The 26,782-nt window shown below is 42.7% G+C and overlaps 5 protein-coding genes across 5 annotated transcripts; 2 read left to right on the top strand and 3 right to left on the bottom strand.

The window, feature by feature from the left end:
- Positions 1-7,795: 7,795 nt before the first annotated feature.
- M437DRAFT_68432 (uncharacterized protein) lies at positions 7,796-17,343 on the top strand (the record flags this gene model as incomplete). The annotated part of the gene is made up of 3 exons (XM_041025110.1): positions 7,796-8,078; positions 8,126-15,811; positions 15,866-17,343. The coding sequence occupies 3 exons, from the start codon at positions 7,796-7,798 to the stop codon at positions 17,341-17,343; spliced, it is 9,447 nt and encodes a 3,148-aa protein (XP_040877177.1).
- Positions 17,344-18,349: 1,006 nt separating this feature from the next.
- On the bottom strand, positions 18,350-20,127 carry M437DRAFT_55047 (uncharacterized protein; the record flags this gene model as incomplete). The annotated part of the gene is made up of 2 exons (XM_041022796.1): positions 18,350-18,924; positions 19,518-20,127. The coding sequence occupies 2 exons, from the start codon at positions 20,125-20,127 to the stop codon at positions 18,350-18,352; spliced, it is 1,185 nt and encodes a 394-aa protein (XP_040877176.1).
- Positions 20,128-20,373: 246 nt separating this feature from the next.
- M437DRAFT_55330 (acid phosphatase) lies at positions 20,374-21,967 on the bottom strand (the record flags this gene model as incomplete). The annotated part of the gene is made up of 2 exons (XM_041022850.1): positions 20,374-21,724; positions 21,921-21,967. 2 exons carry the CDS (start codon positions 21,965-21,967, stop codon positions 20,374-20,376), a joined length of 1,398 nt encoding a protein of 465 aa, XP_040877175.1.
- Positions 21,968-22,605: 638 nt separating this feature from the next.
- M437DRAFT_77586 (uncharacterized protein) lies at positions 22,606-24,032 on the bottom strand (the record flags this gene model as incomplete). Its single annotated transcript, XM_041026837.1, has 2 exons — positions 22,606-23,883; positions 23,940-24,032. The coding sequence occupies 2 exons, from the start codon at positions 24,030-24,032 to the stop codon at positions 22,606-22,608; spliced, it is 1,371 nt and encodes a 456-aa protein (XP_040877174.1).
- A 591-nt stretch (positions 24,033-24,623) lies between these two features.
- On the top strand, positions 24,624-26,254 carry M437DRAFT_11764 (uncharacterized protein; the record flags this gene model as incomplete). Its single annotated transcript, XM_041018628.1, has 2 exons — positions 24,624-24,812; positions 24,866-26,254. Coding segments are annotated over 2 exons (1,578 nt in total), but the record flags the coding sequence as incomplete, so codon positions are not given.
- Between the last annotated feature and the right edge of the window lie 528 nt (positions 26,255-26,782).

Raw genomic sequence — 26,782 nt, 5'->3', positions numbered from 1 at the left:
TATAGTACAATTAATGTATTTTCTAGATATATTATCTAGTATTATATTAGTATCTCTATAAATATAGGGATTAGGTACTATTTCTAAACTATATAAATCTTTTTAAATAATAACTAATATATAATACTAGTATATTCTATTAGTACTATTAAGTAGTTAAGTCTATAGGATATATAACTTATTTTATCTAATTAGACTATAGAATAGAGACTATCCTAATTACTAACTACTACTTTAAGATATTAAAGTATGTTTATCTAGGTATATAATTTAAAGACTACTTTCTATTTAGTATAAGTAAGAAAAACTAAAGGATTAAAGCCTAGTAGAACTAACTATCTAAAGGCATACTTATAAAGTAGTAGATAAGTACTATAATCTATTAATAAGTTATTATATAGCTTAGTAATATAGTAGTAGCAAGTATTTTAGAGCTATAAAAGCTAGGGCCTTTTTAATAAGGTATTAAAGGCCGACTATATTACTATGCTCTATATCTATATACCTATCCTATAAAGGGCAATTACTGTATTTATATATATATAGAACCTTTATTATATCTAGACTTAGAAAAATAGGCCTTATATAGTATCTAGTCAACTTACTTACCTATATAAAAAGGAAAACTAGGTTAAAGACCTTACTTTTCTAGTAGATAAAGAGCTACTTAGAGAACTTAAGTATATAGTACTAGAGTTTAGTTTATATAGCCTAATCTACTCTTAGTTAAGCTAACTAGTAGTAGATATTAATAAGGTATTACTATAAGAGACTATAAAAGTCTACTAGGAAATTCTTAAAAGCTATAGTTTCTTTAATATTAATAAGATAGACTTTTTTCCTAATACTAGTAAGTAGCTTTATAAAGAAGTATTTATATAGCTAAGAACTTTACTCTATAAGTATAAGAAGTAAGACCTATCTAAGCTTCTTAAGATACTATATCTTATAGGTAACTATAATTAGGAGCTAAACTCTATTATACTAGAGTATTTATTAGATAGTATAACTCTAGATAGAGACCCTTAGATAAGTAATTTAAAAGGGAAGCCCTAAAGGGAAGATAATTAAAAGCTAAGTAAAAGTAGTCTAAGCGCTATAGAGTTTAACTAGTTTAATAATAAGGCTTATATAGAGGATTTTAATTAAGAACTTCTTATACCTTAATAGGCCTCTTTTTTTAAAATTTTAAGTATATATTTAAGCTATACGATTCTTTATAATAAGTATGCCTTAGTATTAGACCTATTTTTATAAGCAAAAGTTAAATTATAACTATTAGATAAGATATCTAAATACCTAATTCTATTAGTACTATAGCTTAAAGAATAAAGAGTATTACTTCTTATCTCCTTTAGTAGTATAGTAGTATAATACTAGTATAGAAACCTCCCTTATCTACTATATAAATATACCTAAGATTAACCTTACTAGTAATAATAGTCCTACTTCTAAAGCTACTATAGTCTATATATCTACTTAATTCTACTCTTTATAAAAGGATCTAAAGTAAATAACTATAGATTTATAATATTATATAGAGAGTATATAAAAGACCTTAAAGTAAGAAAAGTCTATATATAATACTTATAGCTTCCTAATCTCCTTCTATCTAAACTAGATACTAAATTTTACTAGTATAAAGATAGTTAAAAAGCCTAAAAAGAAGATTAATAATATAAAGACCCCTATCTTTCTATATATTATTATAGTATTAAAAAAGAAAGATAAAGTACTTAAAGCCTAGTTATAGATTAGTATATTATACCTCCTAGATAAAAGTAAGCTATATAATTAATAGAGTAGTATTTCTTACTACTACTATAATAAATTAGTAGATAGAGACTAAGATAGAACTTATTAGGATACTTTAATTAATCTCTATAAAAGTAATACTATAATAGTCTAAGTAGATAGAAGATAGGGCTAAGGTCTATCTTACTACTATGTATAATCTAACTAAACCTATATAAATACTAGGTTAACTAAGTCTTAAGTTAATTAAGCTTCTAATAACTTTCTTTAATCTTATTACTAAGTAACTACTATTTTTAAAACTAAGTAAGGTAGTATACTAGTCTATTACCTTAGTAGTAAAGACAACTATACCTTAATTATATATCTTAGAATAGAAGGTCTTTAAAAGAAGTAATAGTAACTTACTAGTAGTATCTAAGAAACTAAAAAGAGGTTAGCCTTAAAAAGTATTTATAAAGCCTAAACCTTAGAAAATAAAGTAAGGTATTAAAAAGAAACTAGAAAAGGAGCTAAAGGCTTCTAAAGTATTATATAGTCTAATTATCTTCTAATAAAAGCTAACTATTATAGATACTATACTATATTATATTAATAAAGGTACTAATACTATAATAAAGCTTTAATAATCTTTTAAAGGGCCTATTAAATACTAAATCTAATCCTTATTATATATATAGTTACTACCTTTCTAATAATAGAGATATTAAAAGAAAGCTTAAAAAGCCTTAGCTAGAGAATTCTAAGAGTAAATAAGAAAAGAGATAGGTAAAAGAATTAATAGATAAGAAAGAAGGTAAATTAGATATAGAAGATAGTAAAGAAATAGTATAATTATATTATATATACTAGTTTAGAAGCTATATAGCATATTTTTATTACCCTAGAAAATTAATAGATTTTATTACTTATTAGGGATATAACCTTAACTATAATTTCTACTTTATCTATATATTTTATTTCTATATACCTAGTATATTTTAGATAGTTTATATAGTCTAAGTTATAAGAGATAGTAAAAAATACTATAGAAATTAGATAAAAAGTTAGAATAATATCTAAGAGTTTTTTTAAGATAATATCTCTAAAGTTATTTTAAATCTATATTCTTTATATTATATAAAGGGTTATATATATATAATTCTAATATATAATAAGAATCTATATTTAAAAGTTAGTTTTTAAAAGAAAAGTATAGAGTTTAATTTATAGATTATACTTTCCTTAATTCTTTCCCTAGTTTCTTTTCTATATCTTAAATCTTCTTAAATTCCTTTTTAAGCTCTTAGCTTACTCTATAATAACTCTTTTACTACTTTTCCTTTTACTTTTTCTTATTCTTAGACTACTTTAGTTTCTCTTAACTTAATACTTTATACTTATCTAGTTTCTTAACTATATAGATAGAGTAACTATTTTTTCTAGTTATATAACTTTCCTTCTTACTATTATCTATAAGCTAAAGTATTCTTATCTACTTATTATAGCTTAAGGATTTATTATAGTATATAGTATAGTTATCCTAGATATAGTTATTATAAGTATTATTAAAGTAATCCTACTAGATAATATACTTTTATATTTCCTTATTAGATTATATAGGCATATATAAGAATACTATTTCTTATACCTTAAAAGGACTATATAGCATAAAACTTATTTTATCCTTTCTAGACTAATAGACTTTATATTTAGTCTCCTTATTACTACTATATTTCCTAGTTAGTACTTTTTGCTTTTATTATATAAACCTACTTATATAAACTAAGAAGTAATAAGTAGTATATTAATATATAACTTATACTAAGTAGGATAAAAGGTAATATACTCTTATATAATAATATAGTTTAGAGGTTTTTACTTTTTCTTATAAAGATAAAGTTCTTCTTACTCTTTACTTAGATAAGTAATATAGAAAAACTAAAGAATTATATAGGTTAGTAAGCTATAAAAATACTAGATAGGTATACTTACCTCTTTACTAGTAATATCTTAGTTCTAGTTAACTTTATTCTAAAAAGGAGTTATGTTAATTATATAAGGGGCTATTATAATATATATAAGTATATATGCTTAGCTATATAAAGAATAATAAAGAGTAGAACCTACTACTAGTAAAGAAGAGAAAAGTAGATAAGGTAGTAATAGTATAAAGATATTAAGGGTAGTAAGAGATTATATAGCTAGAAGGTAAGTAAGTAAGATTAGTTCCTAGCTATATAAAGTAAAAGAGTAGTTATTTCTAGAATAGAAAAGAAGTAGGAATAAAGAAAATATATAAAGAAATAGTAAGTAGGTAAGTATACCTTTAAAGTAATATAAGACTAAGAAGGTATAGATAAAAGAATAAAGAGATTAAGTATATATAAAGAGTATAGTATATATTGTATAGCTCTCTAATATAGAGTTTAAGTAAAAGTATTAAGCTAGAAAAAGGTAAAAAAATAGTTAAAGTTTAAAAATTATAAATGCCTAAGAGTATAGATATTTATAAACTAGGATTATACTATTACTTAAAATATATATTATACTACTTAGAAAATATAGAAAAATATATAGTAAAAGGTATTATAACTTTATAACTCTTATTAAGAGTATAATAAGAAAACTAGAGTAAAAAAAGTATTCTTATTACTAAAAGTAAGTAAGTAATTATAGATAGAGATATATAGATATATCTAAGAAGTAGAAAGCTACTTAGAGAACTATAATATACTAATAGTTTTTATTATAGAATCCTTTTTTCTAAAGCCTAATTTTAGGGTACCCTTATTAGATATATTTTCTAAGCTTATATTCTACCTATTATAGTAGATAATAATTATATAGCTTAAGTATATAACTAAGATTATAGTTAGAGTATAGAGATTTAAGATCTAATATTATTATAAAGATTTAGGTATTCTTCTTAGGTTATAAACTATCCTTTTCTTTCTTATAGTATAATAGTAAGTTTTATATACTATAATAATATAGAAAGTTATTTAAAAGAGTATTATTATATTAGGGATAAAAGGAGTTAGATACTATAATCTAGAAACATAGAATAGTAATATTAGTATTTAAAGGTTAGAAGTTTTATATTTTTACTACTACTTACTTATATAATACTTACTAAAGTATTTTTTATATACTAATAGTAGCTCTAAGGAGAAAAAAATAATAAAGAATATTAAGAAAAGAAAAGTAAAAAAATCTAAGATATTATAGAGAGTACTAAGTAAATTATCTCTAAGAGCTTTTTACTTATTATATTTTAATTAACTTATATACCTTAACTTATATAGAATAATTATATATATTCTAAATTAAGATATTAATTAATATTTAGTTTAAAAAAATCTTAATACTAATAAAGAAAAGGACTTTCCCTTCTTTCTTATAAGTATTTTTTATAGCTATTATATAGCTTAAAACTCCTTTTATTCTACTCTTCTAGTCCTTTTAAAGCCTTTATTTACTCTTTTAATTACTTCTTTACTAACTTATAGCTATATCTCTAATTATACTTAACTATTCTAGGTCTAGATAGTTTCTTTAAAAGATAGATAAGGTAACTATTTCCTCTAGTTATATAACTCTTATTTTTATATTTCTCCTTCTTAGTAAGTATAGTATCTTCCTTTATAATATTATTAATATTAAAGCTATATTTAGTACTCTTATCCTACTAGTAGTAGTTAGAATAGATATTATTAAAATAGCTCTTTAGAACTATATAAAACTATTACTCCTTATTAGATTATATAGGCATATATAAAAATAGTATTTCTTATACCTTAAAAGGTCCTTTACTAGTAGTATTATTATAGTATTATGCCTTATACTAATTATAGCTATTATTCTTACTATGTCCCTTACTCTTATTATTACTATGCTATTAGTCCTTACTACTAAGTAGTTAGTATTTTTTGCTTTTATTATATAAACCTACCTATATAAACTAAGAAGTAATAAGTAGTACTTTAATATAGTAAGTATACTAAAGATACTTAGATATACATTTAGTATTATAATAAGCATAGAGTAGAACTACTCTAGTATCTAGTAGTACTATAACCTCTTTCTAAGTATTATTAAGATAAAGGCTAATAAGCTTAAGCTAAATTATATAGGTTAGTAAAGTATAGTATAGCTAGACACTATTACTTACTTAGTTACTACTAATATATATAAAGCCGACCTTATTAATATTTAAGCTATTACTATTAACTATACTAGTAGTATATTAATATATATAATTAGCTATATAGAGAATATAGAAAAGTAGATATTACTAAAAAAGTAGTAAAAGGAAGATAAGGTAATAGTTATTATAAAGAGATATAAGGTATAAAAAGGAGGGATTATATAGATAAGGAATTAAATAGAGTACCTTCTTATTAGAAGTAATAAAGATTATATAAGTATATAAAATAGAGTAACTTTTAAAATTGTTATTTACTATCTAAGTAAAATTAAGTAATAACTTAGTAAGGTAGTTTATATAAGTTATAAAAGTTAAGAGCAAAAGGGAAAAATAAGAAGAAAGGAAAAATAAAAGAACTATTTAAATATAATTTATATAGGTAAGTACTTAAGTATAAAGAAAGAAAAAAAGGTATAGCTTAAGAAAAGTAAGGTATTTATATAGTAAAAATATTTTAAGTAATAGATATTCTAAGAATAAGAAGGAAGGGTTATATAAAATAAGGAATATACTATTAATAAATATACTATAATATAAAAGAAAAATTCTTATAAAGTTCTACTAATTACTATTCTTTTAGAGGGTAGTAAGAAAAAATATAGAAGGATTAGGATTCTATACTCTAGATTACTTATAGTATATAAAGATAATATTATATAGCTAAGTCTACCTCTCTAAAGAGTAAGGCCTTAGGTATTTAAGGTATAGTTAAGCTCTTATATTTTAAAATAGGTTCTACTTATTAGACCTATTTATTCCTATTAATACTTATCTAAAGTACTAGACAATAATTATATAGCTTAAGCTATAAACCATATTTAATATTTATTAAGTAAGAAAGAAGATCTATTACTATAATCTAAAACTTTCTCTAGCTCTTTAATAAATAAGTTTTTCTTTCTTTTAGCTTAGCTATAGATATAATATACATCATACATATATATAAACAATTAGATAAATAAAGAAAATATCATTCTAGCTAGTTATTACATCCGTACGGAAGTTATGCACGCTAAATAATTTTGTCACACATTGAGCTATCGACCGCCGTACGCATCGGCATCTGCCGTCGAGCCAGCGCCGAAGTTGGCAGCTCCAAACCAACCTCTTCTCTCTGCCAACAACATTCGCAACAAGTATTGTTGTTTGGGACCTTGACCATTCTAATCGCTGTGCAAAGATGGATGAGAGTGACGATGGCCTCTTCACTGTTCTCCACAGTGATGGGGATGGGTCCACCTGGACTCGTTTGTCTCTTCTTCATAGTCTGCTTTCTGAACCTGTCATTCTCTGCCATTCAGTATACTCATCAAACAGAAGTGATCAATCATCGTCTCGTATCTCGGACACAGCTAGTCACCCGCTTCACTGGTAAGGAGATCCGGGTCTAAAGTCGGGTTCACACATGCAAGTCTTGTTTCGTTTGTGCCTATCACACCGTCAGTTTCACTTGTTTTCAGAAAGAATTTCCGCTCTGCACTTTTCGTAGTCCGCCGCGCTTTCACTCTCATCCATCTCAAGTGCATTCTTCTAGCTCTGTCAACTTCTGTTCTCTGCCTTGGTCAACGTCAAACGCCTGGCTTGTGCCACCCTGAGCTCCAGAGACCACTGGCGCTTCTCCCTGTCGGCATTGATACAAACATCGCTCCGGTAAACAGAGAAAGACCCGATTGTCGCTCAGTTGGATCCTTCACAAAAGCACACTCATACTCTCGCATCGACCAACATTCAGTCTACGCGTGAATTTTTCTTTCTTTCACCCTGCACTCTCAACGCACGTTTTGCGCCAACATCTCTGGTTCTGTCTCCTCGTCACTGCCGCAGCATAGCCATATCAGAGCATAGCCTAACATGAGGCCGAACGGCAGCGCGCTCGGCGTGCAGGACGTTCAGAATCTCATCAACCACATTGCCCTACCACCTCAGTTGCCACAGGCAGAAGAGCCCGACCCTTCCACTATCGACAAAAACATCTTACTCCTCCTGCAAACTGCCGGAAAGACATTCGAGCATCGCAACTGCGCTGCTTGGACTTCAGTCACCAAGATGCTCTCAACGCTGGCCAAGACTGAGAGAGCAAAGACTTTAAGCGACGGTTTTCTCATCACCCATATGGAAGCCTCGGGCCCCGGTGGTGAGTATTGCACCAAGCTATCTGAGACATTGATTAACGTATTGTAGACTGTATAGCTTTGAATCTCCCCTCGCATAATTCGGCTCTCCTGTTCTTACGTAAGAGCCCAGAGACCATTGTCATCGAAGCTTTCGAAGTGTCCGCGACCAACGAGAGTATCATGAGCACACAAGGTCGTTTGACAAGACATTTTCCTAGTCGTGCGGTTGCTTGTCCGTCCAAGAAGTTCTTCGACACATCTTTCCAGGCCGAACTACACATCGCACTTCGCCGACTTGGGTCTGAAGGACCACCAAAGTCTTATCAACCCAAGACCATTCGATCGAACAATGCTCTGCACGAAACAAGAGAAACGATGCATCCTGGATTCGTGAACGATTACCTCATGACGATTCTCAGCGTGGTCGGGCAAAACCACCCCTCGATCACCAGCCAAAAGAGCACTCGCGATGACGTTCTCTGGAAAGACACTAAGTACTGCTGGCGAAGACAACCCTTTTGGATATTCTGCAAGGTCGCGATCTTGCGGACGCTTCTGCTCACTTTGTCACCAGAAGAAGCTCGAGAGCAGTACAAGCTCTTCATGATTGACGTCGTAGCCTGCCTTTTGAAACGTTCTCGCGAGATGCCGATTGACTTACAAATGCTGTCTGTTGTTCATGTCAAGCTTGCTCGACGTGCTTTGAAGTTCGAACAACAGTACGGCAAGTCGCCTGGCGACCATGTTCTGTCGATTTCCAGCATCGTCCGAGCGACTCTGGATGAGACCTGGACCCAGCATATCGCAAGGATTGAGAGTCTTGGAGAAGTTGCTGTGCAGGGGTGGGAGGATGCCACTTCCCTAACTCTACCTAATATTAGGGAAAAGTTGGCTCGTGTGTTATCCTCTTCGAATGGTGCAGGCAAAGTGCCCAAATTCACCCCAGAATCACAGACACGTCACTCGCAGGATTACAAGGTGCTTCCATCTCTCGGGTCGTCGGCCTCCGCTAAGTTTCCGGTTACACATCTTGTAGACCTTGAGACCTGGGTAGAGCACCATCTTTCTGCCTGGACTAAACTTGCCTTGCAGAAGAACATCGCTGAGCCTTGCGAAAAGCTCCTGAAGACAATCACAGAGTACTGGAATCAGGCTGCCACTGCATATCATGGTATCCCTCGCGAGATGTCGCACACCTTGCTCGTGATCATGGAGCTCTGGGTCGCGCTCGATAAAATCAGCTGTCTGCAGACCCCTTTGATGGCGGAGTATCCTCCCGAGGTACCTACCGATATCCTCCAACCCCTGCTGCTTCCCACAACATCTCAGATGGAACGTCTTTCGGCCATTGAATCATACATCGACAGACGCTGGTCACAAGCAGTTCATCTTGAGCATAGTGCCTTCGAGTATCCAACGTCGAGCAGTTTCACTGTTCGCTTCTATGATATCTCACCGTCTCTTCAGGATCTCCATGCAAGGATTAAACAATCTGATGATGACGCAAGGGCAGCGAAAGTTCAAGAATTAGCCATAGCAACGCACAGGTATGAGCAACTCATGGCAGAAGCTGATCAACTTGAGCACACTTATGACTATAACGATGAAGAAGAAGATGATGATGATGAGAGTCATGACGAAAGTGGTTGCGTCAAATGTCAGAAAGAGTCTGAGGCAAAAGACATGACTATCAAGTACGTCGAAAAGTCACTTCCAACAAATCTTGTTCAGCTCAAAGCTGCCGTCTTTGAGCTACAGACACCCGCTCAATTTGCTGCTTGGAGAGACGCCACTTGGTTCATTCTCAACGACATTGGTCAACGAAAAGTGACCACTGGTGGGCCAGCACAGACCACGGTACTTACCTATGATCAACTGAGGAGATATGCTGCCTGCAAGACTACACGCATTACTCTGGGATCCTCGACGAAACCCACCGCTATCAGATCTCACTACAGAGACAAAGCCCTCCCTACTACAATGAAGGAGCTGTTCGTTGAGAACTCTCTCAAATACAAATTATGGGATGTGTCGGCGAGTACCTGGGTGGTCTGGCCTGGTGTCAAGCCAGACTTCAAGACTCACTGCACTCTCACCCTACCCTCTGGGCCATACGAGGATCTCGATTGGGCCATACGCACTAGCCAGCATACTAGCAACGAAGTCATATCACGACAGCACGAATGTGATGTCCGCCTCGAGAAAAACGAGTTTCTTTCTTTCGGCAATCTCAGGGCTGGCGAGCGAATCCAGTGGATTAACATCCTGCGTGAGCTAGGATGTACAAATCTGGATTTCACACATCCTGCCGTAACGACTGCTATTCTTCAAGCAGCTTGGGAGGCAGGCAGTCCGTCCAACGATATCCTACGAAATGCTCATGCTGAATTTGCCAGCCCCTTGTTTTGTTCAAAGCTCCTCAGTATGCTACATCGAAGGCTGATTGCCATCGAGAACAACTGGGACAGACAGTACAGCATGATGGCTGTGATTCAACTTACTCTTCGTCTGACGTCCTTGACTTCTGACACTGATACCGAATTGGGTTGTCTTCAGCTTCTGCGCAGAGCAAGAAGAGTCGCGCTGGACTGGTGTCAGCAGATTGAGTTGCACATTTATCAAACCCCTGGCAATGAGGAGATCCAAAACGATGGCGTTAAGCGTATTCTTCTTGCCGCGTTGCTGTGCTATAGCACATTTGATGTCGAGGATCAGTATATTGAGCAGCTGTTGAACTCTGCTGAGGATCTTGCACTTGCCATCGAAGCGCAGTCAATCGTTTGCGACAATACACCTTCAGACAATACGGCTCTCTGTCTCTTGCTTCGGCAAAGCCTCGTTGGCCATCTGAAGATTGCTCACAAACTTGAACCTCGTATTCATGGTATCCTTCGTCAGCATGGTGCCGGTATCACCTCAGCCGTACAAAAGATTTGGAATGGCGTATGCTTGGAGCCTACATGGTATGTATTGTCGAACAGTGCTCTTTCATGGGTGCAAAACAAGACAATTCCTGTAGGATTTGGTCAGGCTCAACAGATCGACTACAACCTCCTCAGCGGTAGTTTGCTCGTGGATGGCAAGCCGATGGGGAAGGTCCCTGACAATATCAAGAGCGATCCCTTGGTTTTACAACTGTTTGGTAATTCCGTCCTTCGAGTCTTTGCATCGGATGACCCTGACATGGACTACCGGGTGTCGCAGCACATTGAAGGCAATGAAGTCCATCTTGGAGTGAGAAACCACGAGGTTGTCATCAAGAGTCGGGTCCATGATCAGACGTACTACGCTCTGCCTCGGGAGACGTTCAATGACGCTCTCCCAGATCATTTTGTCAAGTCTTTCCACCACTGGATGAACGAGAGCACTGGTGAGGTTGAATTCCGACCCCTCGATCAGCCTTGGCAAGCGAGTCAAAACAATTGGAGAATGTGCTTTTCGAGCTTGAATTTCGTTACCGCACAAGCTATGCTCCAACAAGGTTCCAAACGCCTCATTGATATTCACAGTAAGGTGGGCAAAACCGTCACGTCCATCTTTTGCACACTTGACGATCCTCTACATTGTCACATCATCTTCGATGACTCGCATCGCGCACAGCTGAAAGTTGAGTTACCGCGTTACGATCTTCATTTCATCATATCTGAGAAGGGTGAAACCAAATCCCTTGAGTTCAATGCTGTAGTGGATGAAGACCAGGCAATTGGTACCTTTATAGGTCTCCAGAACAAGCTGGTGCTCCGCAGTATTGTCCCGCCGGGCTGTCCGCAGGAACGTCTAGTTCTGGTACCATTTGGACCAATCAGTGTTGAGCGGACTGAGAATCATGTGTCTGTATCCATTAACGATAGCACAAAGCTCAAGCGACGCCACTTTGTCTACACAGTGGATAGACATCTTCGCAAACTCAGAGGTGCTCAGGATCTGCTTGGCCATCTATACCAGGCTTATCTTCATGCTATCACGTCATACTGTCTTCCTGACTCTTTCACTGGAAGTACTGGGACCGAAGAAGCTCTCAACATATTGGGAAGTGCATTCATGTTTACCTCATCTGGGCTGCAGCCAGATGAGATAGAACTTTTGGAAAAGATTTCATGCCTGACACCTTCGCGTCAGTTCTATCCTCGAGGACGCAGAGTCATGCAAACAGTAACTTGGGATCCTGATCTTCCCATGTTATCTCAACACGATGATTTTGTGTTGGCCTCCCAAGCAATCGTACAGCATCACCGGAAGTACGAGCTGGCATGCGGTCAACGAAACGACACAAGCATAAAGATAGATCGTGGCGACACACATCTGCTTGAGCGAGCTCGAAAGAGAAACTCTGTCACCACAAAAGCTGGTCTTATATCAAGTTTGACCCCGCGTGAGCACGATGATGTTGTCTACAGTGCTCGAGACGCCTTCAATAGGGACCTACGGGCTCGAAAAGTGCATGAGATTGCAACGCTAGTTCAAGAATGGCCTTCCTACACCTTTGTTTACGACGACCTCGCATACATTCTCGAGAGTTGGGAGAGGGTATCTGGCTACCAGAGCTCTTTCAATCCCAAGAAAGCACTCATGCACAATCTGACAACTATCCGGCTTGCGGACCACTGGGGATCACTTTACGAGATGTGTCGAAAGGCCGATAGAAACTCTATGGCATACCCACTGCTCTTTACGTTTTCCGCCATGACTTTTGGAGTAAAAGATGAAGAGATACTTGGCCTTCGAACACTCCTCGCGTTTGCTATGTCTCCATCGTTTCTCTGCGAAGATCCCCCGGCGCACCATGAATCCTACGATCTATCTGCTGGCGCTTCAGCAAACTTTGAGCAGATCAACAAGATGATCAAAAACCGCGCAGAGTACCCAAGTAAGCCTAAGTACGCCTCACAGCAGCAGAAATGTACATGGGCCAGAGAAAGAGACGCAGTCAATTACCAAGTCGATCAAGTCACTGAGTTCATTTTTAAGCAGTGGCCTTCTGAAAGTGTAAAACTGCCCGAGGGAAACTTTCCCGGTATTCCCATGCTGCGTGTCCTTCAAGAATGTCAAATTTTGTGGTCCAAATGGTACAAGAATAGTCGCTTCTTGACCCATATTGCATCTGTCAGCAACAAGCTCAAAACTATTTACTGCCCACAGAAGGACTGTTCTTGGTCAGGGGTGCCGCTAGTAAACCACGTTCAATCTCACGATTATCTATTGACGCTGGACTTGGACTTTTTACTCTCGTGTGACGAAACAATTACTCAATCGAGGATTGTTGTACAGCCTCCTGTTCCCCTGACTTGGTCAGCCAAGTCTGGAGGCAAAGAACAATCAGACATCACCTCCTTGAACAGACTTGTGGACAGCCTGGCTTCCAAGGGAGGCACTCATGAGAAGTACGCCTCTATCTTGCGGTCGAGCTTGCATGCCTTTCATCAACTCGAACATTCATCTATTCATCAACAGCCACCATTGAAAGTCGAAGCATTCAACGACTTTTGTTCTGATCTTCTTGATTCGGTCAAGGCACAATTGCAAGCCATCCACCATGATCTGGGCCCGTCAGGCTCCGCAGAGACTATACTGGCTAATGCAGACTTATGGCCCCGTACCTCCGAATCGGCTCTGCTCAGCTATCTTTCAAGCGCGAAGATCTCGAAACTAGCTCCTGCATGGAAGGCTACATTGTTGAATTTCGCTGAGAAGATTGCTTCCTTGCAGCGAGCCGAACGCATGCTGAGGTCGGCCAAGCTCCAGGATTATCGTACCCTTTGTAAAGAACTTGAAACGCCTGGTAGAGAAGGATGGTCCCTACACGAACATCCTAGCTGGCTCCTCCTGGAGATTGAGAACAACATCACTATTCGCCCATTGCAAGCCAAGGTTGCTAAGGAAATGATGTCTCCAAGCTCTGGTGCTAACTCTGTCATGCAACTGAACATGGGTGAAGGTAAGTCGTCAGTCATCATACCAATGCTGGCTACCGCACTGGCCGATGGACACCACTTGGTGCGTGTAGTAGTCCTCAAATCGCTTTTGCGACAGACAGAACAAGTCCTTCTGCAGCGTCTGGGCAATTTACTAGGACATCGCATCTGTCACATCCCATTCTCTCGCAAGACCAGAATCGACGGTGAAACCATCTGCGGCATGTCCGAAATTGCAACCGACTTCTGCAGCAATCGAGGAGTAATGGTCGCTTTGCCTGAAGAGATTCTCTCAATGAAGCTAATGACCAGAGAAAAGATCGTCTCTGACAAGGATCTGGCTGCAGCTATCTTGGATCTCCAAAACTCTTTAAAGAACATCTGCCGCGACATCATCGATGAAAGTGATGAGATTCTTGGCATCCGATCTCAGCTTATCTATCCGGTCGGCAGTCAACATATGCTGGACGGAAAGGATGATCGCTGGCTTGTCGCGCAAGGTGTGCTTCGCCAAGTGAAGCATCACGCGTTGAGCCTCTCGAAGCAATTTCCTTCAGAGATCAACGCGACCATGGGCAAAAAGTCCATCCCTGACATCAATTTTCTGGATCCTGCTGTATTCTATCGCCTTCTAGATTTGCTTGTCGATGATGCTCTCGAAGGTCAAATCGCTGGTGTGGCTTTACACTACTTCTCAGTCGAGGACAAGATTGCCATTCGAAACTTCATCCATTACCGCGAGGTTTCTAAACAAGATCTTGCCACTCTCCACAAGAATTGTATCGGTTCATCACACTGGAACACGATTCTTATTCTTCGCGGTTTGTTCGCTCGTGACATTTTATCTTTTGTTTTGCTGCGCAAAAGATGGCTCGTTGAGTACGGGCTTGATCCGGCTCGCTGCCTGATGGCTGTTCCATATCAAGCAAAAGGCGTGCCGACTCAGAACTCTGAATTTGGTCACGCGGACGTCGGTGTCGTTTTGACCTGCCTGAGCTACTATTACACTGGTTTGAGCATGGCACAGGTTGAAGATTGTTTCAGAATCTTGCTTAAGGATACCAATGCTCAGGACATTTACACTGGTTGGGCATTGGCAAGCAATCTTCCTGCCAATTTCTCCTCATTGGACTCCATAAATTTGGACGACCGCCTTCTTTGCCAAAAATCACTCTTTCCTAAACTGCAGTACACCCTCGAGTGTATTGATTTCTTCCTAAACCAAGTCGTTTTCCCAAAAGAGGGCAAAGAGTTTTCGAAGAGGCTGTCCGCTTCTGGTTGGGACATCCCCTCATCCTCTGCATCCTTGGATCTGGTCACCACAGGTTTCAGCGGGACCAACGACAGTCGTGTTATTCTACCTTACTCAATTGAGCAGCAAGACCTCGATGAGCTGCAGCATACTAATGCCATGGTGCTGAATCTTCTTCTACGCCCCGAAAATCAGAAGTACATACACGGAGGCAGCGACCAAGGTGGAAAGCTTTCTGTTACAGAGCTACTGAAGCTCATCTCCCAGCAGAAACCAGTCATAGATGTACTCATCGATGTTGGCGCTCAAGTTCTGGAGGCTACAAATCTTGAGCTTGTGCAGCAGTGGCTCCGGTGTAGAACTGATGCGAAAGCCGCTGTCTACTTTGACGAACGGGACGAGCCGATGGTCTTAGATCACCGCGGTGTTGTCACTTCTTTGCGAATATCCCCCTTCTCTGGCAAACTTGGAGGTTGTCTGATTTACATGGATGAAGTCCATACCCGTGGAATCGATCTGGCGATTCCTATTGGAGCTCATGCCGCCGTCACATTAGGACCCCGTCTTGTCAAGGATCGTCTGACTCAAGGTATGTTTAATATTTCTTGAATGGTCGGCAAGCATTTGACTAATTTTCCATCAGCATGTATGCGTCTTCGTCAGCTAGGCAAAGGACACAGCTTGTGTTTCATCGCACCAACCGAAGTTCATAGAAGCATTCTTGACTTGAAAGGCTGCGACGACGAAACCAATCTATCATCGTACGACGTCTTGGCTTGGTCTATGAATCAGACCTGCCAATCTCTCGAGGCTGCAAAACCCTTGCGAGCGATGCAGGGTCTTGAGTACTCTCGCCAACAAAAGATTATCTCCGAGTACCTGCCTGCTAACCTATCATCAACATCTCTTGCTGCAGATGAGGTGAGATCCCGACAGTTCTGGAATGAGATTCAAGAAGATGAATCTCGGAGCTTGGAGCGCCTGTACGGAGTGCAGGAAGAACATATCGGTGCACTACAGCGTCTGTTGGACCGCAAATCAAGCGACCCAATGATGCAACATCTCGTCGGCGAGTATGACTCCATGAACAAAGCTGCCATTGAAGACTGTGACGTCGACAATGAGCAGGAGCGTGAACTCTCCCATGAGATCGAGAGACAAGTTAAAGTCGAGCTTCCTCCTCCAGCGCCTCCTCGTCAGCATGCCATCAGTGAGGGTGTTCGTCGATATATCGACACTGGAAACTTCTCAGACCTTGCAATGTGCGGGGTCAAACGTGCATTCAAGGCTATGGAAGACACCAGCGCAGCCCATACGCTCGAACAGCAACAGATCGATCCTGGAGTCTTCAATGTGTTTGTCAGTCAGGACTTCTGGCACACTGTGGAACTGCCGCAATCGTCATCTCGTGATCAGTACATGCGGCCAGTCAACTGGATCTTGAGAAGCACTGAGCACACTTATCTCCTGATCATCAGCCCTTTTGAGGCCAATGAGCTACTTCCCCAGATCAAGAGGTCGATGAAGATACGCCTGCACACTTATGCTCCTCGCATGGTCAGGGCCATGGTTTCATTCAGCGACTTGAACTTCTACACACCCAACGCCAGATCCAGTGATCTTTCGTTCCCAATCGCTGGTGTACGTGCCCTCAATCTCTTCGCAGGGTCTCTATACCTAGACAGCAAAGCCGAATACGAAGCTCTTTGCAGTGGCTTGGGTCTCATAACTCAACATCATTATGCTGAAGGTGTGTCAGTACAAAGCGATGGCTTTGTTGCACCCCAGGATCGCAAGAGAATTGGTTGTCTCGGTCCCTGTTATTTCTCGAAGTCCCCTCTGCCATTCTTGAAGGAACTTTTCGTGCTCCGTAGGAATGGTCAGGGCTTCGGTCATACTCACATGGGTCATTTACTCGGCGGAAGAGAGTTGAGAGCTGACGCTTTTGATGGCTGTACGGGGGATGGAGCAGAAGAGGCGGATGACACAGACGAGGAGACCCGGGAAAGAACAGAAGAACCGAGCGGTGAGACTGAACAGACTTGCCACGTTCCTGGTGCGTGGTACACTGGAGAAGATCTGATTTCCAGCTCCATAAACCAAACACTCGTTCTACGTTGAAGAGAAGGATGGTTTCAGTCTCAGCAGGACGATTGGGTTTCCATAGAAGTAGGAGTCAGAAAGCATACGTCCATGACACTCTTAGACCAGGAAAGTGCAAGTGATTCGACATCTCGTGGTCGTGACTTCCCTTTATTTACTTTTTGGCAGCTTCTGATCCTGTACTGGTCTGGTCGCAACATCCTTCGTTGAAGCGGACATGATGTGCATCTGGAAGCACTTGTCATGGTCGATCGTCCATGCATCGTTCCTTTTCTTTTGCTTCATTGATACTTGCTACCAAGGAAACTTCTTGGTGCCATGATCTGACGATCAAGCTAAATCCATTTGCCTTCTGTGGCCTCTATCAAGACTCATGAGTCTATTGCTTTCTGTAAAATTCAACAAGAACCTCTCATATTGAATGACTTTCTGAGGAGAAGACGGGCATGTATGTGACCTGCTCTTAATTTTGGTTGATAAGCAAAAGAGTGTGACCTTAACAGTCATCATGGTTTGCATAACTCATGTACCACAAACCCTCCATCCAGATCCCTTCCCTTCTCACTTCCCTTGCACTCACCACTCCAAAATCCAACCCCTCGTATGTCAGCTAAGTTGCCATGCTCTCAGCAGTCAGTGGTAGAGTTGGCACAATCGCTAAGACCTCACTTTGTAATCCCACTGCCCAATAAAACTCCCCGAAAGTCCTCGATTCGATCCTTGGATGTGACGGAAACGTCATGTTCTTCGACTCTTGACAAAGGTAGAATACTTTGCAGGCAGGTGGGGGTTTTTCCCAAGCTCTGAAAAGAGAGCTTGGTTTTTTGGCTTGTTCTGGTGGTGGTGGATATGACTTCTTGTTTTAGGTTTGTCGGCAGATGCGCACATTTTTTTTTTCTCCTCTCGCTCGTTGTTGTGAACTGGGAGGCATTCAAAAGTGGTGATGAATAGAATCTGAATTTCGTCTTTAACACACTACGTAATCGATATCGAAAGAAGATGCTTCATCATGAGGACCAAAGCCTCAGCCAGCCATCCTCTGTAGCTTGACGCCCTCTAGAACCTCCAGAACTTGCTGCACAACCTTGTCCTTGGCATTCTTCTTGCCATACACCCTCTCAACCTTTCCCACGGCGCCGCGAAGGCAAGGCTCAACGGCATGATCAAAGCGAGCCTCACCGTCCCAGTAGTCAGGAGTCAACAACGAGGTCTGTACGAGCTTGTAAGTTGGAGGCGTAATGTTGAGTTCGGCACACAAGGTAGGCACGAGCGAAGATGCCGAGGGCGATGGGCTTGGCTGTACTTTAGGTGGACTGGTGACAACAGCAGCAACAGGAGGCAATGGCGTGCCAAAGGCTGGAATGGCAGGAGCCACCTGGATACGGACATGTGCTGCATGTTTAGTCAAGACGCCTTCCTCACGCAAGGCCAAGACGGCAGCACGAGCAGCGGCGGTCTTTGCAATCTTCTTACTTGAGAAGGCGGCATTCTGGTCGTGGTATGTGTGGTTGAGGATAGTGCATGTTGCGCCGAAGCGTTGGAGGCCGAGCTCATAGATAGAGTACTCTGGTTGATCAATTTGGCGTCCTTGACAGAATTCTGTGCTGCTGTTAGATATGGCAGATAGTACGAAGGGAGTACGGGAGGGTCTGGTTAGCAAAATCGAAGAAGACTATCGTACACAAAGCAATGAGGTCGGTAAACATCACGCCTGTCCCATGACCATGCTTAGCTCGTGGTCAACTACAACAGTGCGTAAAGCCAATCAGACACAAGCGCCTTGATCAGCATCGCTCTCTGCAGACACGACCCTTGCCTGATTGATTTTGTGCAGTGTATAGATTGGTCTCGAGCCAAACATGGTCGTGGAGAAAGACAATAGAGGTGTGCCTCACATTAAGCATGACAAGGGTCCAGAGACATGTTGATCAGCCTGCATACCAAACTTACAGTTGATCGTCGCGAGCCAGTTGCAGATATACAACCTGTGAAGGGCATACTGGTAGTTGAAACCAGCAGCGCTCTCACTAGCACATCCTTGTATACATGGCACTGTGGTTTCGGCGACGAAAGTGATATGCAGGCGGTCAAGGACGTTTCGGGAAACTGGTCATGGGTAACGTGAGGCACACCTATTGAGTCGTAGGGCCAGACACCACAACAATAGACACGCGAAGAAGCAGAGGACCTACCGTGTAACACACCAACCCAGTTTTCAGAGGGGTCGACTTTCGCAGCAGAGAGCGGCAGGAGTCCTGCATCTTTCTGACCTTTCTTTGGGATGGGTTGTTTCTCTAGCCAAATCACAGCCATCTCGGCAGCCTTCTCTTTGGCGGCCTTCTTACTGCCGTGTGTGCCGGGCGCTTCGAAGGTCTCTATCGCTTGATCGCCATCCAGCAAACGGAGAGTGGCTGAAAAGGCGTATGGGGGACCTTCCTCGAAATTATAGTCGGCTCGCAGATGGCGGTTCTGACACATATCATTGACTTTAGCTGCAGAGTCACCACGGATCTTGGAAGGAAGGAGTGTGCGCGGGGCTGTCGACGACGAGCTGGCTGGTGTGTCGAGTTTGGGACGTTTGGTAGCAGGAGTGATGGGCGACGATGCTGCTCTTCTGGCGGCGACTTGTGCATCATACTGTGCAGCTGACAGGAGATTGAGGCCTGGGATTTGAGATGATGAAGACATGGAGCTGCGTGGTGGCGACGATGTTGACGCTTCTGGCGCGGTCATGGTGTCGCTGTCCTCGTCCTGGGCGTGACTAGCGAATGGGCGGCCGATGAAGTTGCTGAGATAATTCATAGCGATGGCTTTGTGAGTGGAGTGAAGGAGAAATGGGAAGCCATTGTAAATTGCGAAACCAGAAGTGTTTGGTCGTGTTGGTTGTCGTCGTGCCTCGCCGAGAGCTGCAGCTTCCCCTCTAGTCACCCTGCCCTACCGAGACTCTTTTCACCAACGACTACTCAGAATCCTCGGCCTCACGTGAAATTTGACAGAAATATCAACACGAACAACCTTTTCGATTGCAAGAATGTCTACTTGTACTATCTAAGCAGAACATGTCGCCCAATCGCCCCCACTGCGTGCAAAAGACAAACTATCAACAAAATCACTGAGCTTGCATCTTCCCAATACATCAGCACCACAGCTATCGAGAGGAATCACTCGATCATTAACAATAACTCTGACGAGCTCCTCACCGTGTCCAAGGCATTGCAGCTTCTCGAAGTAAGCTCTAGCCGCGAACGGAACCGTATACGCTGCTGAGTATCCATTGGTCTGCTGTGCTGTTTCAAGACTTGTGTTGGAGAGGGCAGAAGTGCTGTTGTAAAGTCCCATGGCGAAGAAAATGGCAGTCAAGTCATTATCGTGGCTGAAGTCTGCATACAATGCACGATCAAGAGGGAAAGTTGTAGGGTTGTTATCCAAAGTGTGGTTTGTCGAAGTCTTGTCCACCACTGGCTTCCTGGTGAGACGAGCAATGAGCTCGTTGGTGAAGCCAACGCCTTGGGTTGGTCCGAGAGGGTTCCCTGAGCCATAACCGTAGAACTTGTTCAAAGACTCGTAGTATCCATAGTCTTGCCACTCGGTCTCTGTGAATAGAGAGCAGAAAGGTGAAATTGCACCGGTTGTGGAAGCAACAGTGTTGAAGGGGCACAAGTCCATTAAGTAGACAATCTCGGTTGATGTAAGATTTGCTCCAGGAAGATCGGCGTTTATCCTCTTCTGAATGCTAGGAACGAAGACAGATACCCAGGTCTTCTGAGCAGCATCAGCAATGTTCGAGTCAGGTCCGTCTTCGAAGCTAGTGCATAGATCATGGTTCAGTGTGTTGTTACTGCCAGCAGCCTCACTAATGACCACATTGACCGAGGGGTACTGCTTGTTGGCCCAAAAGTCATCAGTCTTGGCCTGAGTAAATCCATCCACCCACTTCTCTGCAGACTCTACAACGCGAGATTCGCCAGACGAGCGAACAAAAGGAACTGCCTTGCGGGCAAGGTCCGCATAACGTTGATAGTACTTGATGCCAGAGTTCTCCATCTGCTGTCGTCCAAAGTCCGTCAACTGGTCAGCCCCAAGAGTGTACTCGTAGTCATTGAGGAATGCATATTTGCCAGTGAAATTGGCCACATTCTTTTTGATTTTGGCAATGGTTGCGTTGTACTTTGCCGTCTTAGAAGCCGTGGGATCTCGAGCTCCGTGTCTCGAAAGGATTTGGGCGAACGTGACCGAGCATGTGAGAGGGATATTTGCAGGAATCTCTGATGGCACAGAAAAGTATGGAGAATATTGACCCCAATAGTGGCTGATTTGTGGCTGGCACTGGTAACCAAGCTGAATACTGTCGCATGTATGGTTGATTTGGGCAGGGAGGGGTATAACGTGACCCGAGGAGCTGCTCAAATATTAGCGACTTCCTGATATGACCGGCATGGTCACTATATGGGATCGACTGGATTCGGATCCAACTTCGAGCTTGATCTGGCGGGATCCTCCCAGCGGCGGTCGAAATTCGGCTCTCTACGATATGGTAGATCATACGGACTGACTCGAATGCGATAGATAATATACTCGAGAAGAAAAGAACCTACCTTGAGATGACGCCCAGAGCGAGGAGACTTGCTGCAGTCAAGGCCATGCTGTAGAATGTAGAATGTGAGATGCAGTTTCTTCTGGATTCATGCTCGAGGCCATCAACCGCTTTATAACCCTTTCTTACTGCCCATATTGGGAGCACGTGGGTGGGTTCGTTCGCCATATCTGTAGGGCGAACTGTGCCTTGGCGAAGTGATTGCCCTCAACCCTAGCTATATGCGATCGTGCAAGTGTTCGAGGCATATCAACACGGCAGGTTATAGTGAGCAATTGGATTGCTGAGTGAATGGCCAAGTACCGTCGTGGGATTCGACCACGTGCATGCACAGACCTGCTGTATCCTCGTTAGGGTTGATGTTCCTTCAACCCACCTGCAGACGCGGTAAAGTCAATTGAGATGAGGGCAGGTCGCAGTTCATCGGAAGTCAAGTGCAGCATTGGGACGATTGATGGGACGAGGCTTGGAAGAAAAAGAAAAATATGGTAGTTCGTGTCTTGGTATCAACTTTTGGTGAGATGCCTGACTTCCTCCACCTAACGCCGGCGCTAAGCGAATGCGATGAATGCTATTCTTCGACAATCTCTATGTGAACAACCAGAAAGAGAGAAATCATGCAAGTCGTGTATCAGAACAGAAGGAAAAACATGGTAAGCATAAAAAGAGGGGTCGTAATGTGGCGTTTAAATGGTCGTTTCTTCATCGATCGTCGATGCAGTTGTTGGCCTGGGGTTGGCTGGGAAGTTGAATTGACGAGGGGACTCGGTAGGGGATGCCTCATTGATGCGAATGCTTGGGAGACGGACAATCTCGGGCAGGGAAGACAGTGGACTGCTGTTCTCACTTCTTCGTGTTTGGCTATTTGCCCTCGAAAGGGATGGTCGTGCTGAATGAATTTCTTCGTAGGGAGGGGCTTCTTCAAAACCCATGGCATCATATCGTGGTAGCTCAGGGAGAGGGATTCGGCTCTCACCCAAATCACCATCGGCTCGAGGAAGCTGGTTCACTTGTGTTGTCGAAGTTCTTCGAAGGCTCAGGTTGATGGAATGGGCTCGAGAATGAGCTCGCGATGAGCGTGGACGAGAGGAAGTGTGTTGAAGGGAAATGACCTCAAAGTCACTGTCATCTTGGTCTGCGCTATCAGTAGTCACAACGGATGTGGCAGAAGCCATCCGATGATGGGTAGAGAAAGAAGCGCGGGATAGCCAAGGTCGAAGAGGGTTGGTACTGCCTACACGAGAGGCGTCATTGAGCAGAGGGCGGCTATCAGACTCGGTAGAGTTCGCGCGCACACGCGAGCCATCATGGCGAGCAACGCCCAAGTCACCATACGAAACTGCGCTGATCCTTCTCTCTCGAGGCCTGGCGTTGTGCTCGGCAATCATGGAACTTGAGCCGTTGGCACGCTCCAGAGTAACACGTAGAGCCGTCTCGTGTCGCAGAGCGCTGAGAGCCTCCAGATCTCCTCGAGCACGTGCTTCGCGTCGACGACGCCTACGGTCTTCTCTTTCAGCGGCCTCTTGTCTGCGTTGCTGACGAATCTGCCAGAGAGACTCCATCTCGGCTTCTCTTCTGCCTTCTTCCTCCTCGGTGGTTTCAGGAAACTCTACGACTGTGTCCATGCCTGCTCTTTCACCTTCGCGACCAAGAACACCCTCATTTTCAAGAGGCACGGCAGAGTAGGCAGGGAGAGTGGCGATACTACGGATACTCGTGTGCCTATTGACTGCGGCCTCGGGGTCTTGGGTCATTTCTCGAGTGGCAGTACTAGCGGATGGGCGGTCATTGCGACGGAAAGGCGAGAGGATGGTTTGGATCCATGATCGTCGGGGTCTTTGAGATCTCGCGTGAGCGCGGGCTGCGGCCTGGGCCTGTCGGATATTCTTGGGTAGTCGAATACTTCGGAGCACAAAGAAAAGGATGATGGCAAAGAGCAGAACGGCACCAACACTACCAACAACCTATGGCCATGTCAGTTGGGTGCGGCATTAACAGAAAGACTCGGAGTTAAACACACAATAGCAGCTTTGGTCTTCTCGGAGCCGTCAGTCGGGCTGAGAGCGCGCTTGGTCATGACGACCATGTCGGATAATCGTGGTATGCGCAGCATGCCGGGAGGGCTGGCAAGCAACGACTATAAGAAGTTGCGCAAGAGTGCTCAAGACCAACCCCAACACGCCGCACGGACTTGGAGACGGCGACTTGGATAACGATGACGCTGGGAAATGGCTGAGGTGTCGGAACGGCCGCGGAACGTGCAACTTTCGACACGCGAATCGTGCCGGATAGATGAGTGTTGTCGGCTTCAGTGGACGCTGCTTGTGGTTTACAAGATGGTGAGAAAGCAACAAACACAAGTCTCTCTCGGACTGAGGCCAGCCGACACATATGAAGAGCAGACCCAGAATAGATGCTAGCAAGCGAGAACACGCGCGGCTTGGGTCCGTACGTACCCAGTACATGCACGACCTCAGCCCCATTCTGTCCTGCTATGTGGCGTACCGGCGCGCCAATCATAATCTGCTATCCGTCGTCCGAGGTCCTGCCAAGATTCTTCCCCTTAGCCGCCCCTCCTTGAGCTTCGTGTTGCACTTCTCCTTTCCGCAGAGGTTCTGTCCTGTGTTTGTTGCTCAGGAAGCAGAGCAAAATGGTCTCTCAGCAGGTCGGCAGTGCCATCAAAGACGTCCCTGCTGAAGGGGTTGTCCATGCTGCTTTGGCCAAAAAACAACCTCCGCCAGAATCTCCGCAGGGCGTAAAGACACGTAGATGGATCATCTTCAGTTTCTGGGCCATTGTCGGCCTGCTCGGCCTGCCTATTTGGTTCGCCACGACCACTGTTCCCCGCGCTGCACTGCCCTTGGAGTCGATGGATGCGTGGGCCTCAGGTCAGGTATGCCTCGCCCTCTCGCTGTATATTAAGATATTTACTGAGCATCAAAAAAGACATGTAAACTCGAGTTTCCTGTGCATGTTGCTCTTGCTGCTTCCCATCTTGACACTGCAACCACTACAGACCTTGCTCAGCAGATCCAGCAAGGCTTGGATAGACAAAACAAGTCTCCTGTTCACCGCTTGCGAGTAATCGCTTCGGGGCACGGTACTGCAGATCAGTCAGCAGATGCGCCATATACTGACCTTTCGTCGTCCTCGGCTGTCACTGTCAACTTCGTGCTTAATGACTCCCACTCTCACCCCGTGGCCAAGGTTCAGCCCTTCAACCCAACTTTAAGCATCTACCATGGCACGTTGCCTCAACCCACCAGCGTCTCTGACCTTGCTGATTTCGTTGCGGCTGAACTTTTGAAGCTGTTCGCAGAGGAACAAATCACTTTAGATTATCTTCTGACAGGTCAGACTAACCATCATGAGTCTTCAGGAGATGTTGATTCCTCATCCATTGTCGAAGGCTACCGAAGCAGGTCTAATCGCGCCTTCAAGTATGCATCGACTTACCACTTGACATTCTCTCTCTTCACGGGCTCGGCATCACCATCTGCCTGGAATATCAAGGCAGCGCTCGACGAGTATCTTGGCCCCTTCCTGGCCTCGTTTTCATCCGTCAGCAAGTTTAGTGTCGATACTCAGGTGCAGCTGTATGCATCCCTATCACCTTCGCTACATGGCCCTCAACACGACGAGACATCAGATCAATGGACCTTGATGCGTTCTGACTTGAGTGCCTTCATCAACGCAGCCGAGTGGCCTCTGAGTCCGAGCATTGGTGTAGGCCCAACTATCAACTTCGTCGCTTACGTTCCTTCTCCTAAGCAAGCTCCTATGGTCATTGAGGAGACCGGCGGAACCAGTTGGCTGATTCCTCAATGGGGCGGAGTTCAGATATTGAACCCTTCCAAAGACCACAACAACACTTTTCTTACTAAAGATGATCTCGAGCCGGTCGTGCGCATCTTTGCAGAGCAGTTGGAGTCTCTCATCGGCTTACCCCAGTCACCGGCCTCGCTTCCTCTTCGTCTTTCGAGCTTGACACGCGAAAGGGCGGCGTCCTTGATTCTGTCGGCCTCGTCGACTCTGGGAGCTTTGTCCAGGCTTACACTCAAGCTGACCAGCATTGCTATTCCCGACAACGTGGCTGACTCGGTACAAAAAACCATTCATCATCTGGATACGGCATGCTCTCATCTTCACGAGGGACGCTTTGACGCTGCGTTGGAGCATGCACGAATTGCTGAAGCACAAGCGGAGCAAGCATTCTTCGAACCTTCCATGGTCGGCCAAGTCTACTTCCCAGACGAGCACAAAGTCGCGGTATATGTTCCCCTGCTCGGTCCCATGGCTGTGCCCCTGGTGATGGCGGCACTGAAAGAGTTCAAGAAGTTTAAGCAGGCTCGAGGAAAGACCAGCTGAGGTGTCTCGGGTCATATCGAACATCGTCAAAGTCGTGTGCTTTTTCATGTGTATGCGAGAGAGTTTTCCCAGCTAGGATCCTTGTGCTATCGTAAGCCCGCTTCTGAGCTGTTGGAGGGTGGGGGCCAATGCTCACGTCAGCCGCTTATGGTCTGCAAGTATATTGTAGAAAGGATCTCACGCTGAATTGAGGCCAAAGATGAGTTGCAAGACAAAGTCCTGAGCTCTGATTGACGTTGGGAGACGTCTCTTGAAGCTCGTACGATCCGATGTTGACCAACGAGGTTTGGCCAAGCACTCCGAGCAAAGCACTTGTGGTTTTGGAGCCGAAGAGGAAGACCTGTGTGGAAACCTCAAGTCTAGCGCCTATACAAGACCACCTATACCAGTCTCTTCTTGTAGTTGAGCAGACACCTATCTCTCCTCTATAATACACAATGCTTCCAGAGAATCACTTTTTATCAAGACGAACCGAGTGCTCGGTTCAAAGCACCT

The sequence above is a fragment of the Aureobasidium melanogenum genome (genome assembly GCF_000721775.1).
Source record: "Aureobasidium melanogenum CBS 110374 unplaced genomic scaffold scaffold_21, whole genome shotgun sequence".
In the NCBI taxonomy this organism is placed as follows: domain Eukaryota; kingdom Fungi; phylum Ascomycota; class Dothideomycetes; order Dothideales; family Saccotheciaceae; genus Aureobasidium; species Aureobasidium melanogenum.
This window is presented reverse-complemented; position numbering and strand designations above follow the sequence as displayed.